General features: G+C 66.0%; 1 protein-coding gene across 1 annotated transcript in view; it reads left to right on the top strand.

Moving 5' to 3' along the window:
* The first annotated feature begins 825 nt into the window (after window positions 1–825).
* Window positions 826–14,909, top strand: part of MEF2D (myocyte enhancer factor 2D) — a 14,462-nt gene continuing 378 nt past the window's right edge. The window contains exons 1-10 of the mRNA XM_029933450.1: window positions 826–1,071; window positions 5,366–5,556; window positions 6,117–6,320; window positions 7,230–7,367; window positions 8,266–8,476; window positions 8,643–8,699; window positions 9,954–10,144; window positions 10,474–10,494; window positions 11,508–11,637; window positions 14,758–14,903. Of these exons, the coding sequence (XP_029789310.1) occupies window positions 5,503–5,556; window positions 6,117–6,320; window positions 7,230–7,367; window positions 8,266–8,476; window positions 8,643–8,699; window positions 9,954–10,144; window positions 10,474–10,494; window positions 11,508–11,637; window positions 14,758–14,903 (1,152 nt within the window). The 5' untranslated portion in view covers window positions 826–1,071; window positions 5,366–5,502. The remainder of the gene's footprint in view (window positions 1,072–5,365; window positions 5,557–6,116; window positions 6,321–7,229; window positions 7,368–8,265; window positions 8,477–8,642; window positions 8,700–9,953; window positions 10,145–10,473; window positions 10,495–11,507; window positions 11,638–14,757; window positions 14,904–14,909) is intronic.

Here is a 14,909-nt window from a genome sequence, read left to right on the forward strand (position 1 = left end):
GGGGAGGGGCTGAACGGAAGAGGGACACGGGAGAGGGGAGCTGGCTGGGGGCGTGAGAACTGGGCACGCTGCCCCCCCACCCCCTGCCGCCACCGCCGGAGACTTCCGAGTTTGCTTGCGGAGGAAGGCTCAGAAGAAGGCTTGCCATGTGGATCCCCAGGGGCCTTGAGCCCCCACACCCGCTGCCTGTGCCCCGCCTCCTGCTGTTTGGAGGTGTCCCTGGGCTCACCTGCCCACCGCACCTTCCAGAGGGCACCTCCACGTGTCCCTGCTGGGAGGGAAGAGGCCCGGGGCTGCAGGGCCAGAAGGGCTGCAAGCTCCAGGCTGGGGCAGGAACAGGGACAGCATCTGGGGGGGCCCACAGGGCTCACCTCTGCCCGCCCTCAGGAGCCCAGACACCCCATCCTAGCCGGGTCTGGGGCCAGTGCAGGCTCTTAGGGCCTGCTTGCCTCGCCCCGCCCTCGCCCCCCGTGGGACCTGCCCTGCCCTGGTCTGTCTCTTGGCCCGATTGCAAGTACGTAGAGGGCAGGCCTGGCGGCTCGTCCACAGGTGCCCACGCGCTCAACCCAGCTTCGGGGCGCTGTTCTCTGCCCGCTTCTCTGAGTCTGGGCCCCAGCCTCGCCCTCTCCTGGTCTGTGTCTGCCTCCGCCCTGCACTTGGCCTTCCTCTTGGCCTCTCTGCTTCTTTTGCTCGCATCTGCGTGTCTGTCCCCGCCCTGTGTCTGCCTCACCCACGCCTCCTCCCTCGTTAGTGAGCAGGCTGCTAGAGGCCGCCTGACTGTGGGGGTGACAGGTGGATTGGATTGTCACCCCCTCCCCCAGCGCCTGCTGCTTATTTCATGCCCTGCAGCCCAGCCACGGGGAAGGGGCGGGAGGAGGGGTGACAGCTGTCTCCAGCGCCTCCTGCCTTCCCCTCCAGTCCGTGGCCTGCAGCCTGGAGCAGCCTGGGAGGAAGGGTCGGGGGGCCTGCCTAATGAGAGCTGCCTTCCTCGCCGTGCGAAGCCCAGTGCTGTGTGATGGGAGGCTGCTTGCTCAGCCTCTCTGGGCCCCAGCTCCATTTTGACCTGCACCGGTATGGCAGCTCTGGGAGCAGAGAGGGACGGAGGGCAGGAGGGAGGGTGTGCGGGGCTCGGGGCTCGAGGCGGCAGGAGAGGGGCTGGAGGCCGGCTGCTGGGAGGCACTTCTGGGCTCCCCAGGAAGGGCAGCGCTGCCACAGCTGCCCTGGCCGCTCCCCCAGCTCCCCCCACTGGCCCCAGGCCCCCCTCACACAGGAACTGAGATAGCATCATTTTGAAACCCCAGAATGGTTTGAATATTGCTCAGGTGCTGAGAGGTGTTAGATTGGGGGGCAGGGGCCTGGGTTTTTTCTCTTGCCCCTTCCAGACTGAGACCCCCTTTAGGGTCCATTTTGCATATTGTTTGCACCTCGTTTGCATGTAAATACAACCCTCGGCTTCCTATTGGGTCTGGATCCCGGTCTAGCTGGGGACAAATGGCGGTCTGCGGGGTCATTCTGGATCTGCCACCGGCTCTGGTGCCCTTGGCCCCTCCTCCTTGTCAGGAGTGTTGTCCGGGGAGCCTCCTGCCCTGCGCCCCTCTCCGTTCTCCGTTTGCTAAGGCTTTTCTGCAGCCGCCATTCCCCAGAGAAGGTGGGTCCCTGCCTGCCTCCCCAGGGCTCAGCCAAGCTGCCATCCTCCCCCTCTGCTCTTTCTGTCCTCACTCCCCTCCCCCGGGGGGCCCACCCTGCCCGGCTCTGTCCTGCCAGCACTGCCTTGAGTGGGGGAAGCAGCGGCAGCGGAGCCCTCCAGGGGCTGCTTTCGGTGACCCAGATGCTGCCGGCCTGCGGAATCGGAGCTGCGGCCTGAGGTCAGGCGGGCCCCGGGGCCGCTGGAGCCCGAACGCCATCCTGGCCAAGCCCTGGTCTCCGTGGCGGCTTCCCAAGCCCCCTCAAGCCCTGGGCTCCAGGAGAAACAGCCAGGAGCCGGGTCTGGGAGGGCTTCCTCGAGGAGAAGGCCGGAGAGAAGAGCGGGGGCAGGCCAGGCCGGGGAGAGAAGGCGCACATCTGGAGCGCAGATGCTGCGGCCTCTGGCCCTCGGCAGTTGGTGAGGCGATTCGGTGCAGGGCTCCTGAAGGAGGCCCAGGTGTTCGTTAGGCGCTTCCTACTCGAGAAGGAGGGACGCAGGGCCTCCGCAGCTCAGGGGGGGTCTGCACAGGGCCCTCCGCGCCCACCACCCCACCCCGCCCCAGCGCCCTCCTTCCAAAGTGTGCACCGAGTTCCTCGCCTCGCCCCGGGACCAGCAGGACTGCGGCAAGCCTGGGAGGGAGAGACGGGGTGGACGGGGAGCGACGTTCCTACAGACCCAGCCTGCTCTGTAGGCGGGCTCCTGGTTAGACAGGCGGAAGGACTGCCCGAGCAGGGGCATCTCGGGCTCTGGGGATGTTGGGCATGGGGCCCTGGAGACACGGGCGGCTGTAGAAGTGCTTGGGGGGCCTTGGCAGAGACCAGGGACGGTGGGGCCTGGTCTGCGCATCCCTGACGCCCCTCTGCTGGAGGACGCTCAGGGGGGCTCGGTGGATTCCCTGTCTTCTCAGCCCTGATCCCTCTCGCATCCCAGCTCCCCCAGCATGAAGCGGGGGTGGGGGGGTGGTGTAGGAGATCAGCCAGGGAGCTGGTTGCCAGGCGACAGTTGCCTAAGCAACCCCATCCTCTCCATCTCCATGTGCTCAGGGCTGCTCCTTAGAAGACTTTAGAGTCTCACCCTCCGCACCAGCCAGCCCGAGGGCCGGGAGAGTTGAGGGCCGCAGAGGCCGGCACACTTGGAGGGGAGATGGTGCCCACACGTACAGGTTCAGGGCGGTTGGGGGAAGGGGCCGGCCACCACGAGGACAGAGGGACAGGAGCGGGGCCTACAGCAGGACTGACCGAAGTTAGACTGCAAGGGGGACTGCTTACGGGGTCACAGCAGGGCCAGGCCGTCCTTCCAGCGGATGTCTCCTGAGCTGCTCCTTCGGGGGCCGGGGCAGTGAAGGGACAGGTGCGGGGCCTGCCCTCATGAGGCTCCCGCTGCTTGGGAGCCAGGCGCTACAGGGAAGCGCAGAGCTGGGACTGGCCTCCCGTGGCGGGCGCTGGAAGGGAAGGAACAGGGCGCCCTGAGGACCACAGCAACAAGGTCAGACTGCAGGGGCTTGTAAGAGCCAACACAGGGTCCTCTCTCCGCTTGGAGGAGACCGAATTGGCCATAAGCTGAGAGAGGCCAGGTCTCTGCGAGAATCTGCTTATGCACAAAGGGCGGTGAGAGGGAGACAGGAGCAGGGGTGATGGGGGCAAGGTGGACGCTCTGAGCCACAGAACTGGAGCAGTGACAACATTCACCAGTCTAGACTGGGGTTTTCAAGGCCAGGCTCCAGAACCCCATGGAAAAAGCTGTGTTCTTAGCCCCGTTGCCTTCCGCGCTCCGCCCCCTTCCCCCCACAAGCCCAGATCGCTGGCTCCAGAGAACACAGGCTTGGGGTCGCACTGGGAAGCAGGGGCCTTCAAAGGGGGGCTTTGGCTGAGGTGGGCGTCGTAGGCAGAGATGCGTCGTAGGCGAGGCTGGGTGCGTGTTGTTCCAAGGGAGGTGTGGGGGGCGTAGGAGGCCCAGGGGCCACGGAGCACCTTGAGGACAAGGAAAAGAGGATGAGGGTCTGGGTCCATCCCTGGTGGGGTGGGGAGAGGGGTGGAGGGAACGACGCAGTTTCCCGAAGATCTTGGGACAGAGCAGAAAGTCGGCAGCTGGGCTGGAGAAGGATGGGAGGGGTCCCCTGGCTCCTCTCCAGTCCTCTGGTCCCCTCCTTCCTGCTCCCCTGCCCTCTGTGGCTAAGATGCCAGCAAGGCTGAACTTGGGCGGCCCCTCTAGCACCTGGGGGCCATGGCTGGGAGGGCTCCAGGGAAACTCAGCAGCCATTGGCAATGGGGGGTGGGGAGGGGGTTCCTAAGGACAGGCACGTCTGTCACTTCTGCCCAGCCCACAGTCACTGAGAGCCCACCTCCCTGGACTCTGCAGTGAGGTCTCTTCCTGGGGCTCTGGGGAGGGGACCTCTGGAGGGGAGAGCTGGATCGCTAAGACCTAATCAGAGTGCCTTCTGACCGGACGGGCCTCGTCCTCACTGACCCCTGGCTCCGTGTCCTGGAAGGCTCCGCCCCCGATTCTCCTGGAATCACGGAGCTGAAGGGGTCCTGGGGTAATCGAGGGCCTCCACCCCACCCAGCGCCCTTCCCCAGGCCCCAAGGGCTCACCCAGCCTGTTTGGGCGCCAGCGTCTCCCACCCCTGAGAGCACGTACCTTTTCCGGGTCAGGCTGGGTTTCCGTCCCCACGCCCCCTCCCCTTCTGGAAGGGCTCTGTCCTCATTCCCCATTGTGCCTGTGGGATTGGGGCCCGCGGGGCTGTGGCTGCTGTATAGGAGTGTGAGCTGGGGAGCCCTTGGCCTGGGGCCTGCATCTGCCTCCTCCGGGCATGGCCTGTTCCTCCAGAGCAGGAGCTGTGCGCCGAGACCTCGGGCCGTCCCTGACCCGTGCCTGTTGTTAGGAATCTGGCGTTGCTGGAGCTCGGCCACCCATATTTGCTGCTTTCCTTCCACACAGTCAAGTGGATACGACAGAGCCTCGTGGCCTTCGAGGCCTAAAGCAGTTAGGATCCGCCCCTTACAGAAAGCTTGTGACCTCTGTTCTAGACTGTGTGTGTGTGGGGGGGGGGGGTGTCATGTATTGATTCATTTTAAGCAGCAGAACCCTTTCTTGTAACGAAATTTCCCGGCCGCGGCGCACTGAGAACGGATGGGTGTGGAGCAGCCCCCGGTGGGGGGAGACGGGACCCCGGGCTCCGGGGCTCCACAAGGCAGGTGCGGGGAGCAGCGCTCCGGCTCGGCTCCGCTGTGTTGCAGGCCAGGCGCCTCGAGCACCGCCGTCCTGCCACCGGGTGCACTGCGGTGGCTGCTCACGGCCTCAGCAGGTGCTCTGCATCGGGCCCTGGGACCCCAGGTGCCGTTCTAGGCCAGCGGGGCCTAGCTGATGAACCCTGATGCCTCCACTCCGGGCAGTCTCCGGGGAGAGGAGAGGGCGTGGGGCATCCTCCCAGACCCAGAGCCCTGGACACCAGCTCTGTGGGATCCTGAACCGGAGACCGGCAGGGTTGGTGTGGAGAGACCCTGGACCGGCGCCTGGGCCCCGGGTGTGAGCTCCAGCTTGTGCCTGGCCATGGCAGGCCGTCCCCTCGGGACACCACCATTTCTCATTCTGATGATGGGGCTGGGCGCTGCCAGCCTCTCCCAGGGGTGCTGTGTTCTGGGCACCGGGGCTGACAGCCCTCTCCGGGCCCTCCTCTCCCAGGAGGCCGTGCAGAAGGTGTCCTGAAGACGATGAACTGAGCCCTGGCTCCAGGCCGTTCATGAGCACAGTGTAAGGTGTGCCGAGAGCCGCCACCCAGCGACCCCTCCCCTCCCTAGCACTGAGGACCCCCGGAGAAGATGGGGAGGAAGAAGATTCAGATCCAGCGAATCACTGATGAGCGGAACCGACAGGTAAGGAGGTCTTGGGGCCACGTAGGGTGGGTGAGGAGGGCAGGGAGCCGGCCTCGGCCTCTATTCCTTCCTGCCAGTCCAAGAGGGCTTTCTGGAGGAGGGGGCCTTTGGAGGCTATGATGGAAGGGGGAGGACCGAGTTGGGAGGAGGGGAGCCCCCACCTCCTGCAGCTCTGGGAACCGGGGATCTCAGAACTCTGAGGCTCGTCTGCTGCAAGCAGGTGGACCTGTGGCCCCCCACTGCCCACCCAGGAGCCCTACACAAGCCTCAGGCTGTACCTGGGCACGCCCTCTTTCCCAAGATGCACTCTTCCCCTCTTCCCCACTCCAGGGGAGCCAGGATGCCCTTCTGGGCTCCTCCCCTGACCTTTTTACAGCCCCCAGCACAGGGAGGTGGCCTTCTGTCCATCCAGGGCGCCTCCCTTCAGCGAGTCCGAGCTGGGCTCTGTCTCGGCCCTCTGCTGGCAGAGACGTGCTGGCCTGTTTCTTCCCCGGGGCCGGGGCCTCCTGGGCGGGGCCGAGGGAGCCAGACCTGGGCTCACCTGCGCCCCGCCCCCGCAGGTGACGTTCACCAAGCGCAAGTTCGGGCTGATGAAGAAGGCGTACGAGCTGAGCGTGCTGTGCGACTGCGAGATCGCGCTCATCATCTTCAACCACTCCAACAAGCTGTTCCAGTACGCCAGCACCGACATGGACAAGGTGCTGCTCAAGTACACCGAGTACAACGAGCCGCACGAGAGCCGCACCAACGCCGACATCATCGAGGTGCGCGCGCGCCTGCCCGGCCTGGGGGGGGGCAGGGTTCGTCCGCGGGCCGGCTCGGCCCCGCCTTCTCTGGGGCGCGCCTGCTCCTGCCCCGCCTTCCGCTCTGCTCCCACAGCCCACTCTTCGGCCTTTGTCTCCCTCCTCCTTTCTGTGTCCGCTGCCCACCTCGGTGCCTTTGCGGGTCCCCATGGCTCAATTTTCTGTGCCACAAAGAGCCAGTGTTGTGAGCCATCCGAGTTCACGGGCTTGGGGGTCCAGCTGTGGCGCTGACTGGCCGCGTGGCCTTGGGTGGGTCAGCCCCCCGGGGCCTCGGTGCCGCCACGCTCGGCTGTGCGTGCTACCAGGGAGGTGCCTGGAAGTCACAGGCTGGCCTTCCCCGGGAGGGACTCTACCCCCAAGATTGGGAGGTGACTGCCTTAGCGTTACGTTGGAGAAAACACAGATTAACTCTAGGATGCAACGTTGACACCCGCTGGTGACCTTAAAGACAAACCACATCTGTGAAGGTGCTCTGAGCGGGAAGAGGGCAGCCCCGGGGTCCCCTCCAGACCTACCGGCTGCGCCCCGGCCTGTGCGGGCGCGAGCGAGCCGTTCTGGCCTCCAGGCAAGAACAGCACATCGTAGGGGCTCGCGAGGCGCCGGGTCCTCCTGGCCCTTCTCCTCTTCCTCCCCCTCTGTCTCCACGTGCACTGGTCTCCCCGAGCCCAGGGATCAAGTTGGGCACCACCAGCCCTGGCTGCCCTTCCCCTTGGAGCCTCCTTAGGGCCCCTCCCCGCCTGTCACCCTGGCCTGCCGCAGTCCCTGGGGTCTCGGGCCTCCCCGCCAGCACGGGCTCACCCCCCCCCCCCCGTGGGGATGGGGTGGGGGGAGGGGGCCCTCTCCCCGCCTGACGCAGCGGTGCGCTTGCAGACCCTGAGGAAGAAGGGCTTCAACGGCTGTGACAGCCCGGAGCCCGACGGGGAGGACTCGCTGGAGCAGAGCCCCCTGCTGGAGGACAAGTACCGGCGCGCCAGCGAGGAGCTGGACGGGCTCTTCCGGCGCTACGGGGTGAGCCCCACTCACTGTCTCCCTGTCGGCCCCTCCGGCCCCCCAGGCGCTGCACAAGAAACACAGGGAATGTGAGAGCCCTGAGGTGGACGAGGTGTTTGCCCTGACCCCCCAGACGGAGGAGAAGTATAAAAAGATAGACGAGGAGTTTGATAAAATGATGCAGAGTTATAGACTGGCCGTGAGTAGTCGCGGGGGGGGGGAGCGTGCTGCATGGTGTGGCTTCGCGCCGGCCCCCGGCTGCCCCCCACGGACACGCCGCTCTGCGCCGTGCGGGGCTCTCGGTCCCCACCGAGGAGCCGCTGACCTTGCTTGAGAAGCCCGTGACCCTTGCCGAGCCTCGTGTCGGATGGAGCACATGCAGGACAGGCCTGGCGTGTCCCTCTCCCCAGCAGGGAGTGTGTAGATGACGTGAGGGCTTCAGCCGACAGGAAGTAGGGACCTTGCGCCTCGCCTGGGGCGCCTGGGGGCAGGAACCCCATCTCCGGCCTGCTCCGACACCCTCACCGTGGAGGGAGGGCGACAAGGGACGTGGTGGCCTGGCCGGTGGCACGGGCCCTTCCCAGCTGTGCGGGTGTGTTTGGGGCTGCACTCAGGGCCTCTAACCTGCTCCCTGTGTGTCCCGCCTGGCTGAGGACTAACCACCTCCTCTGTGGGGCCTCGGGGCGCCCCTGGGCCTGTCTGTGGTGAGCAGAGCCCGCTCTCTGGGCCGGGGCTCCATCCCAAAGCACCCCCGCCCACGACGTCCTCCAGGAGGGCCCAGGGCAGAGAGGTCAAGCTGCTGGCCCTCGGACACACAGCCCGGAAACGAGAGGAAGTGTTGCCTGCCCCCTTGGGCAGAGTGGGTCCGGGGCGAGGGGTCCCCCGGCCTGACTCTGCCTCTCCGCTTTCTGTCTAGTCAGCTGTGCCGGCCCCCAACTTTGCCATGCCCGTCACGGTGCCCGTGTCCAACCAGAGCTCGCTGCAGTTCAGCAACCCCAGCGGCTCCCTGGTCACCCCGTCCCTGGTGACATCATCCCTCACAGACCCCCGGCTCCTGTCCCCCCAGCAGCCAGCGCTGCAGAGAAACAGCGTGTCTCCGGGCCTGCCCCAGCGGCCGGCCAGTGCAGGTGAGGGGGCGAGGTGGGGGGCGGCGCAGGGTCCCGCTGCCAGCAGTGGGCATCCCCCTTCACCCTGCATGGCAGTCGGCCCCCAAGATGCCTCCTGTGGAAAGGGGCTGGGGCTCCTCCCTGCGCAGGGTCCCCGGCCACTCATCGTGCTCTGTTTGTCCCCCAGGAGCCATGCTGGGGGGAGACCTCACCAGCGCTAACGGAGCCTGCCCCAGCCCCGTCGGTGAGTGTGGCAGCCTGGCTGCTCATGGCCTCCCGGGCCCCGGGGACCCCGAGGGACCAGGCTAGATGAGGAAGATGCCAGGGCCCGAGCTAGATCGGGGCAGACGGGCATCAGGGATGTGGGCCCAGGGTGTTCTGGGCAAAGCAGGGGAAGGAAGCACCATTTCTAGCTGGATGAGAAGATCCCAGTGCTTTCAGCTGAGTGGGGGCGGCTGGTTGGGATGTGCGGCGCGCAGTGTTGCCGACCGATCCCCGTGCGGACCCCCAGGGGGGCAGCCGGCAGCCCCTCCTGCCCTGTGCTTTTGTCCGACTGGCAACTGTGACTTCGAATGTCACCATTGACGTCACCCTGACATTCCTGCCATTCCCGGAGTGATCCGGGAATTGGGAAGAGGGCAGCCCCACACTTCCAGGGGAACAGCGTGCTCTCCGGGGATAGAGCAAGGTGACACGTCTGCCTGTGGTCACCCCCACTTCCCTGGGCTGTAGAATCCCTGACCTCCCCTCTGTGGTCCTTGCGGGCCCTCCGGCCCCGTGTGTGGAATGCCGTGCTGCCGGTCATCACGCCCCTGCCAGCCTGCCTTGAGGGGGGCCTCTGTACACAGGGCCGAGGCCCAGGCCCGGTCGGCCTCGCAGGCCGGCCCGAGGATTAAACGAGGCCGGGGGCGTGTGGAAGCCCGCATGATTGTCCCGTGCGGAGCCGGTGCGGGCGGCGGGCGTCACGCCTGCCGGCGGCCCTGTTGTCAGCGATGGCCCGTCTGCCCCAGAGCCGCAGAGTGTTGCCACACGCACACCCACGTCACACCATCTGTCTCCTGGCCAAAGGGGGCGGTCTCGGGTCAGTTGGCCTTGGGGGTCGGGGATCCTCACTGAGGCCCGGGTTCCGGCTGCCCACCCCGTCTCCAGCCGGGGTCACCGCGAGCCAGTCGGGCCCAGTGGAGGGATGGGCGGGACTTCCCGTCTGAGACCGTGAGGAGGAAAGGCGGGAAGGGCGTGGCCGCCGGAGACCCTCTTGGCTACTTCTTCCTGCCGGCCTCAGCCCTCCTGACCCCGAGCCCCTTACAGGCACGGGAACGAACCTGGTGATGCCGGACTAGGCGGGGCTCTCCCCTTCTCCCCCAGGATAGGGCGGTGTTGGGGAGAGCTCCGCGCCCACTGGCAGCCTGAGTGTGGAGTCCTGGCGCAGGGGGGTGCGGGGTGAGCAGGACCAAGGGCTGGGTCCACGCCTTCCCCTTTACCCCCATCTCTCTCTCAGGGAACGGCTACGTCAGTGCGCGGGCGTCCCCCGGCCTCCTCCCTGCGGCCAACGGCAACAGTCTGAACAAGGGTGTCCCAGCCAAGTCCCCACCCCCGCCCACCCACAGCGCCCAGCTTGGAGCCCCCAGCCGCAAGCCCGACCTGAGGGTCATCACTTCCCAGGGAGGAAAGGGCTTGATGCATCACCTGGTGAGTGGGCGCCTGCGCCAAGGGCAGGGGCTGGGGGAGCCGGGGAGAGAGGTACAGAGGCTTCTGCCCAGAGGGCAAGGGCGGGAAGAAGGGACAGGAGGTGGGAGAGAACGGGAGGGATTTGCCATCCCTGTGAAAGCACTAGGGTCGGACTGTGAAGGTCCCAGACCTGGTGGACATTGGGATTTGGCATTTTCTGGAGTCCTAGGTTGGAGATCCGGCCTGCTCCTGTGTGGAGAGGGAGATGGGGTGGCTGTGGGGACGGGGGTCTATAGGGGGGACAGAGGTCAGACACTGAACCACCCCCTTGGTTTTATTTCTGCTCCCAGACTGAGGATCATTTAGATCTGGTAAGTGAGGCTAGGAGGCGTGTGCTATGGCTTTGAACTCTGGGTCCGCCCGTGGCTCACGCCCCAGCATGGAGTGTGCGTGTGCCCTCGGCCTCCTGCCTGCGTGTCGTGTGTGTTGTTTACGCGGTTGTTTGCCAGGAGCCATGCCCAGTGCCAAGCGGGGTGCAGGGTTGAATGGGCAGGGTTAGACCTGCATGTGTTAGCGCCCACGTGGATGTGGGTATCTTCATGTGACGCATGCACGCAGACACCCCTTGCTCTGTGTGTGCGGATGCGTGCAAGGGGGTGGGCCGGCCCCAGGCCTCGGAGGGCCCGCCTGGATGTGCCTCCGACCTCCAGCATTGGCGGGGCTGGATCATACTTGCCGTCTGGCTCAGTCCCGCTGAGCATTCCTGGGACCCAGGATGGGACCTCCTTAGGAAGAGGGCCTGCCAGACTGTGACCACAGCCTCCCAGAGGCGGCTGAGGCCCCAGGCGAGGCCACAGAGTTGTCCTCGGTAGCTCCCTGCGTCCTCTAGGCCCCATCGTGCTCAGTCCTGCTCGTGGCCCTGCTGGCACGCGCGCTCCCGCTCCCGCGGTCACTGTCAGCCCGCAGGGGACGCGCCCCCCCCCCCACCTCCCTGACGCGCGGCCAGAGAGGCTGGAAAAGGCGGGCGGGCTGTGGCGGCCAACACGGCGGCAGTTTCGGCCCCAGCGTGGAGCTCGAATAAACAAGTGACTCAGCGGCAGATGGAGCTGACAGCCCCACACGCGTGTGTGCTCACACGCAGGCACGCGCCACACCGAGCCCGCACTCCCCCGCGGGGCGTGTGCCCTCGGTCCCTGCTCGGCCCGGGCCCGTGCGCCCGCCCCTCTGCACGCATGCTCCCCTCCCTGGATTTCGGGGGTCTCCGTGAACGCGCCCGCGTGCGTGTGTCTGCGGGGCGGGGCAGAGGGAGGTGGGAGCAGGATGCAGGGCCGCCCGCCTGGCCCGCCCTCCGCCCCCCCCACGTGACACACACTTTCTCCCACAGAACAACGCCCAGCGCCTGGGGGCCTCCCCGGCGAGCCACGCGCTCACCACCCCCGTGGTCTCCGTGGCAACACCGAGCTTGCTCAGCCAGGGCCTCCCCTTCTCCTCCATGCCCACTGCCTACAACACAGGTGAGCGGGCTGCGCCCTTGGCCTTGGGGCGGCTGGCCCCGGGGTGGGGGAGGGGCGCTCCAGCCTGACAGCGGGGCGCCCCCGCCTGGCTGAGGTCGGCAGACTCGGCATATAGAAGAGAGAGGACGCCCCCTGAAATTTGAATTTCAGATAGAACCACGAGTGATCTTTTAGTATAAATACGTGTCAAAGACGTTATTCTGCCAAAGCAGGTCTCAGAGACATAATCACGGTAAAAAATTATTCACTGTTTGGTCTGAAATTCAAATTTGCTAACTGGGGAGCCCTCGTTTTAATATAGGACCTGATGGCAGAGGAGTCCCTGTCCTTGGGGAGCCCCCCTGTCTGAGGAGGGGCCAGGCCAGAGGGGTGCTGAGCACGGGACTCGGGCTGCTTTGGGGGTGGGAGTGGGGAGGGGGTCAGGCTTCCTGGAGAAGAGACAGGGAGACAGGTGGAGGCCAGAGAGGGAAGCCTGTCATGACGGAAGGTTTGCCCAGGCTCCGGAAAGGCCGGCGGGGGAGGAGGGAGGAGACTGCCTCTCACCCTGCTGGTGATGGGGAGGGGAGGGGAGGTCCGAGAGGAGTGCGAAGGTGGAGAGCCACGTGGGGGTGCAGGAGAGGCCTCTGGGTAGAACTAGACACCCAGTGCCCATGCCGTGCTGGGGTCCCCAGGGCTGGCCTGTCACCCATTGTCCCCTCCCCACAACAGCCTGTGACACTGTCAGCCATCCTGGCCTACACTCCATTGTTGTGTCAGGAAGGACTTTCCCGTGGGGACGTGCCTTGTCACCTCCTTTCAGAGCTCGTTTCCCGCTGAAGAGGTCTCTCTCTGCACCGCCCCCCAATTCCCTCGCTTGAACGGCTTCCGTTAGGGCTGTTTTGTGATCGGATCAGATTAGACCAAAAGACCCCCACGCTCCCCCGCCTGTCCACGCCCCCGTCCCCAAGTGACACCGTGACACCTGTATGAGGACAGAGGTGCCCAGCTGGCTCAGTCAGTAGAGCGTACAACTCTTGATCTCAGGGTTGTGAGTTCGAGCCCTACATTGGGTACAGAGATTGCTCAAAAGTTAAATAAACAGACCACCACAAATACTTGACAAGACCCTATCTCCTCCCTCTGCGTGGACATTGAGGGCCCAGCAGTGTCCGTGGGGAAGCCCTGTGGGGCAGGGAGGCCAGGAGGAGCCGCCTCGTGGAGGGGCTAGGTCCTGGCGCGTGTCTGTGCCCAGATCTCACCCAGGCATCCAGTCAGTCCCCTGCCCCTGCGCGTGTCCCGTCCATGCACCCACTGCCCGGTCACGCTGTCCTGGGGCAGCCTCGGGTAGCTGTGCCCCTGGGCCCTGGTCTCCTCGTGGGGCCGAGTCGTGGGCCTTGGAGAGGCCTCAGGCTCCCTGGGGGCGGGGGGCACTTGGCGAGGGCAGTGCCGACCACTCTTCAGGAGCCGTGGTCTGGGGCCTCCCGAAAGCATGGCGGTGCTAGCCTGCCCTCCTCTGGGTCCTCGTGAGCCTCCTGACACGGGAGGGGAGCTTCGTGGGTGGCCGGGGACCCGGGACAGATGCCCAGGAGGGGCCAGACTTTAGACTCTGCTGGTCAGTCTGGTGTGAGGGCAGATCGTGACCCGAGTGCAGGCCTGCGGGGAGGTGGGGGCTTCCAGGGCCGCCCCTTCTTTTCGCCGCAGGACGAGGTAATCAGCCCAGGGTCAAACAGCAGCGTTTCCAGGTGACCCGAGGCTTCTAAACAAAAGCCCAGCAAGCACACCGCGGCTGAGTTGTTCACCGGTCACAGCCCTTGGCCTCCATTCAAGTCCCGGCTGAGGGTGATCTGGCTCTGGTTCTTTCCTGGGCGACAGACACTGGCCGCAGAGGTGCGGCTGTGTTTGTGCCGGGAGCAGACTGAGCGGGCCTGGGGCCTGTGCTCCTCCGGCCAGGGTGGTGGGTGGCGCAGTGCGCCGGGCTGGGGTGACCTTCCGTTTTGGAAGATGAGTGCGGCGAGAAGCCGGCCCCAGGGCTGCTCCTGCCCTCGCTCTGGTGTTTAGCAGGCGTCTCGAAGCTGCTGGCTGACGTCAGGTCAGAGGCCAGTGTGGACCATGGCTAGGGGAGACGGAAAGGTGGAAGCCGTGGGGTGTCGCGGAGCCCAGCCGGTGGCTTTCTCTATGACCTGGGGCCCCCAGGTTTGAGGCTGCAGTTGCCTCATTTGTGACTTATTCGGGGCAACAAGTCAGTGCCTGGGAGGCGTCCCGAGTGCGAGCGCCGGTCCTCACGGCGGCTGCTCCCGCCTCCAGTCCGCAGAGCACAAGGCGCTGGTCGCAGGCCGCCTCTGCGGAGGCCCCCCGGGCGGCTGACTGCCTCGCTCTTGGCCTTCAGCTGGCTCTGCGCCCGGCAGCGTCTTCCCCGCACCGAGGTGGGCGCCGCAGCACGTGACCCCTCGAGGAAGAGCACGGCGCTGTGGTGGCGGGGCCATGCGGGGTGTGCCCAGGCCCTCTGGCACTGCGGTCCCCTTGGGCTCTGAGGGACACGCCACCTGACCGCCCCAGGCAGGCCTCAGCCTGGAACACACGGCGTGCGCGACACCCCTTCCGCTTGTGTTTTCTCCGGCGGAGCAGATTTCCCAGCTTCTTTACGGAGACAGGTGTTCAGAGAGTGAAAAGCAGGGAGTCTGCGGGAGGCTCGGCTGGCTGTGCCGAGGGTGGGCTCCCCTCGCCCCCCCCTGCTCCGTGGGCCCGCCAGCGGAGCCCTGCTGCCCCCGTCTCCGGTGCTGGTGGTCTCGAGGCTGTGGGTGGAAGGGACGGTGACAGTGGTCTGCCTCAGAACCCCCTGGTGCCCCCAGGACGCCCCTGTGTCAGGGAAAGGCCCTGGAAGTCCCGGCAGGCGAGGAGATGACAGTTAGACGTGTGTTAGACCTTCCTGCTCTTCTCCTCTCTGTGCCAGTCGATGTTCTGAAAGTGATACTTACAGGTGGTTAAAAAGAGATGAACTAAAGGCCATTTTAAAAACCCAGCACCTGCTGGCTGTTAGGATTTGCATTTCCTTAGCTGCTGGTACCAGGCCCCATGTGGCGGCGGCGGGCACTGCGCAGGGGTGTGTCTGCTGAGCTGTTCCCTTCTCTGCCACCCCTGCAGATTACCAGCTGACCAGCGCAGAGCTCTCTTCCCTCCCAGCCTTCAGCTCGCCAGGGGGGCTGTCGCTAGGCGGCGTCTCCGCCTGGCCACAGCCGCAGCAGCCGCAGCCGCAGCCGCCGCAGCCGCAGCCGCCGCAGCAGCCCCCGGCACCG

Source organism: Suricata suricatta, chromosome 3, assembly GCF_006229205.1.
Source record: "Suricata suricatta isolate VVHF042 chromosome 3, meerkat_22Aug2017_6uvM2_HiC, whole genome shotgun sequence".
In the NCBI taxonomy this organism is placed as follows: Eukaryota; Metazoa; Chordata; class Mammalia; order Carnivora; family Herpestidae; genus Suricata; species Suricata suricatta.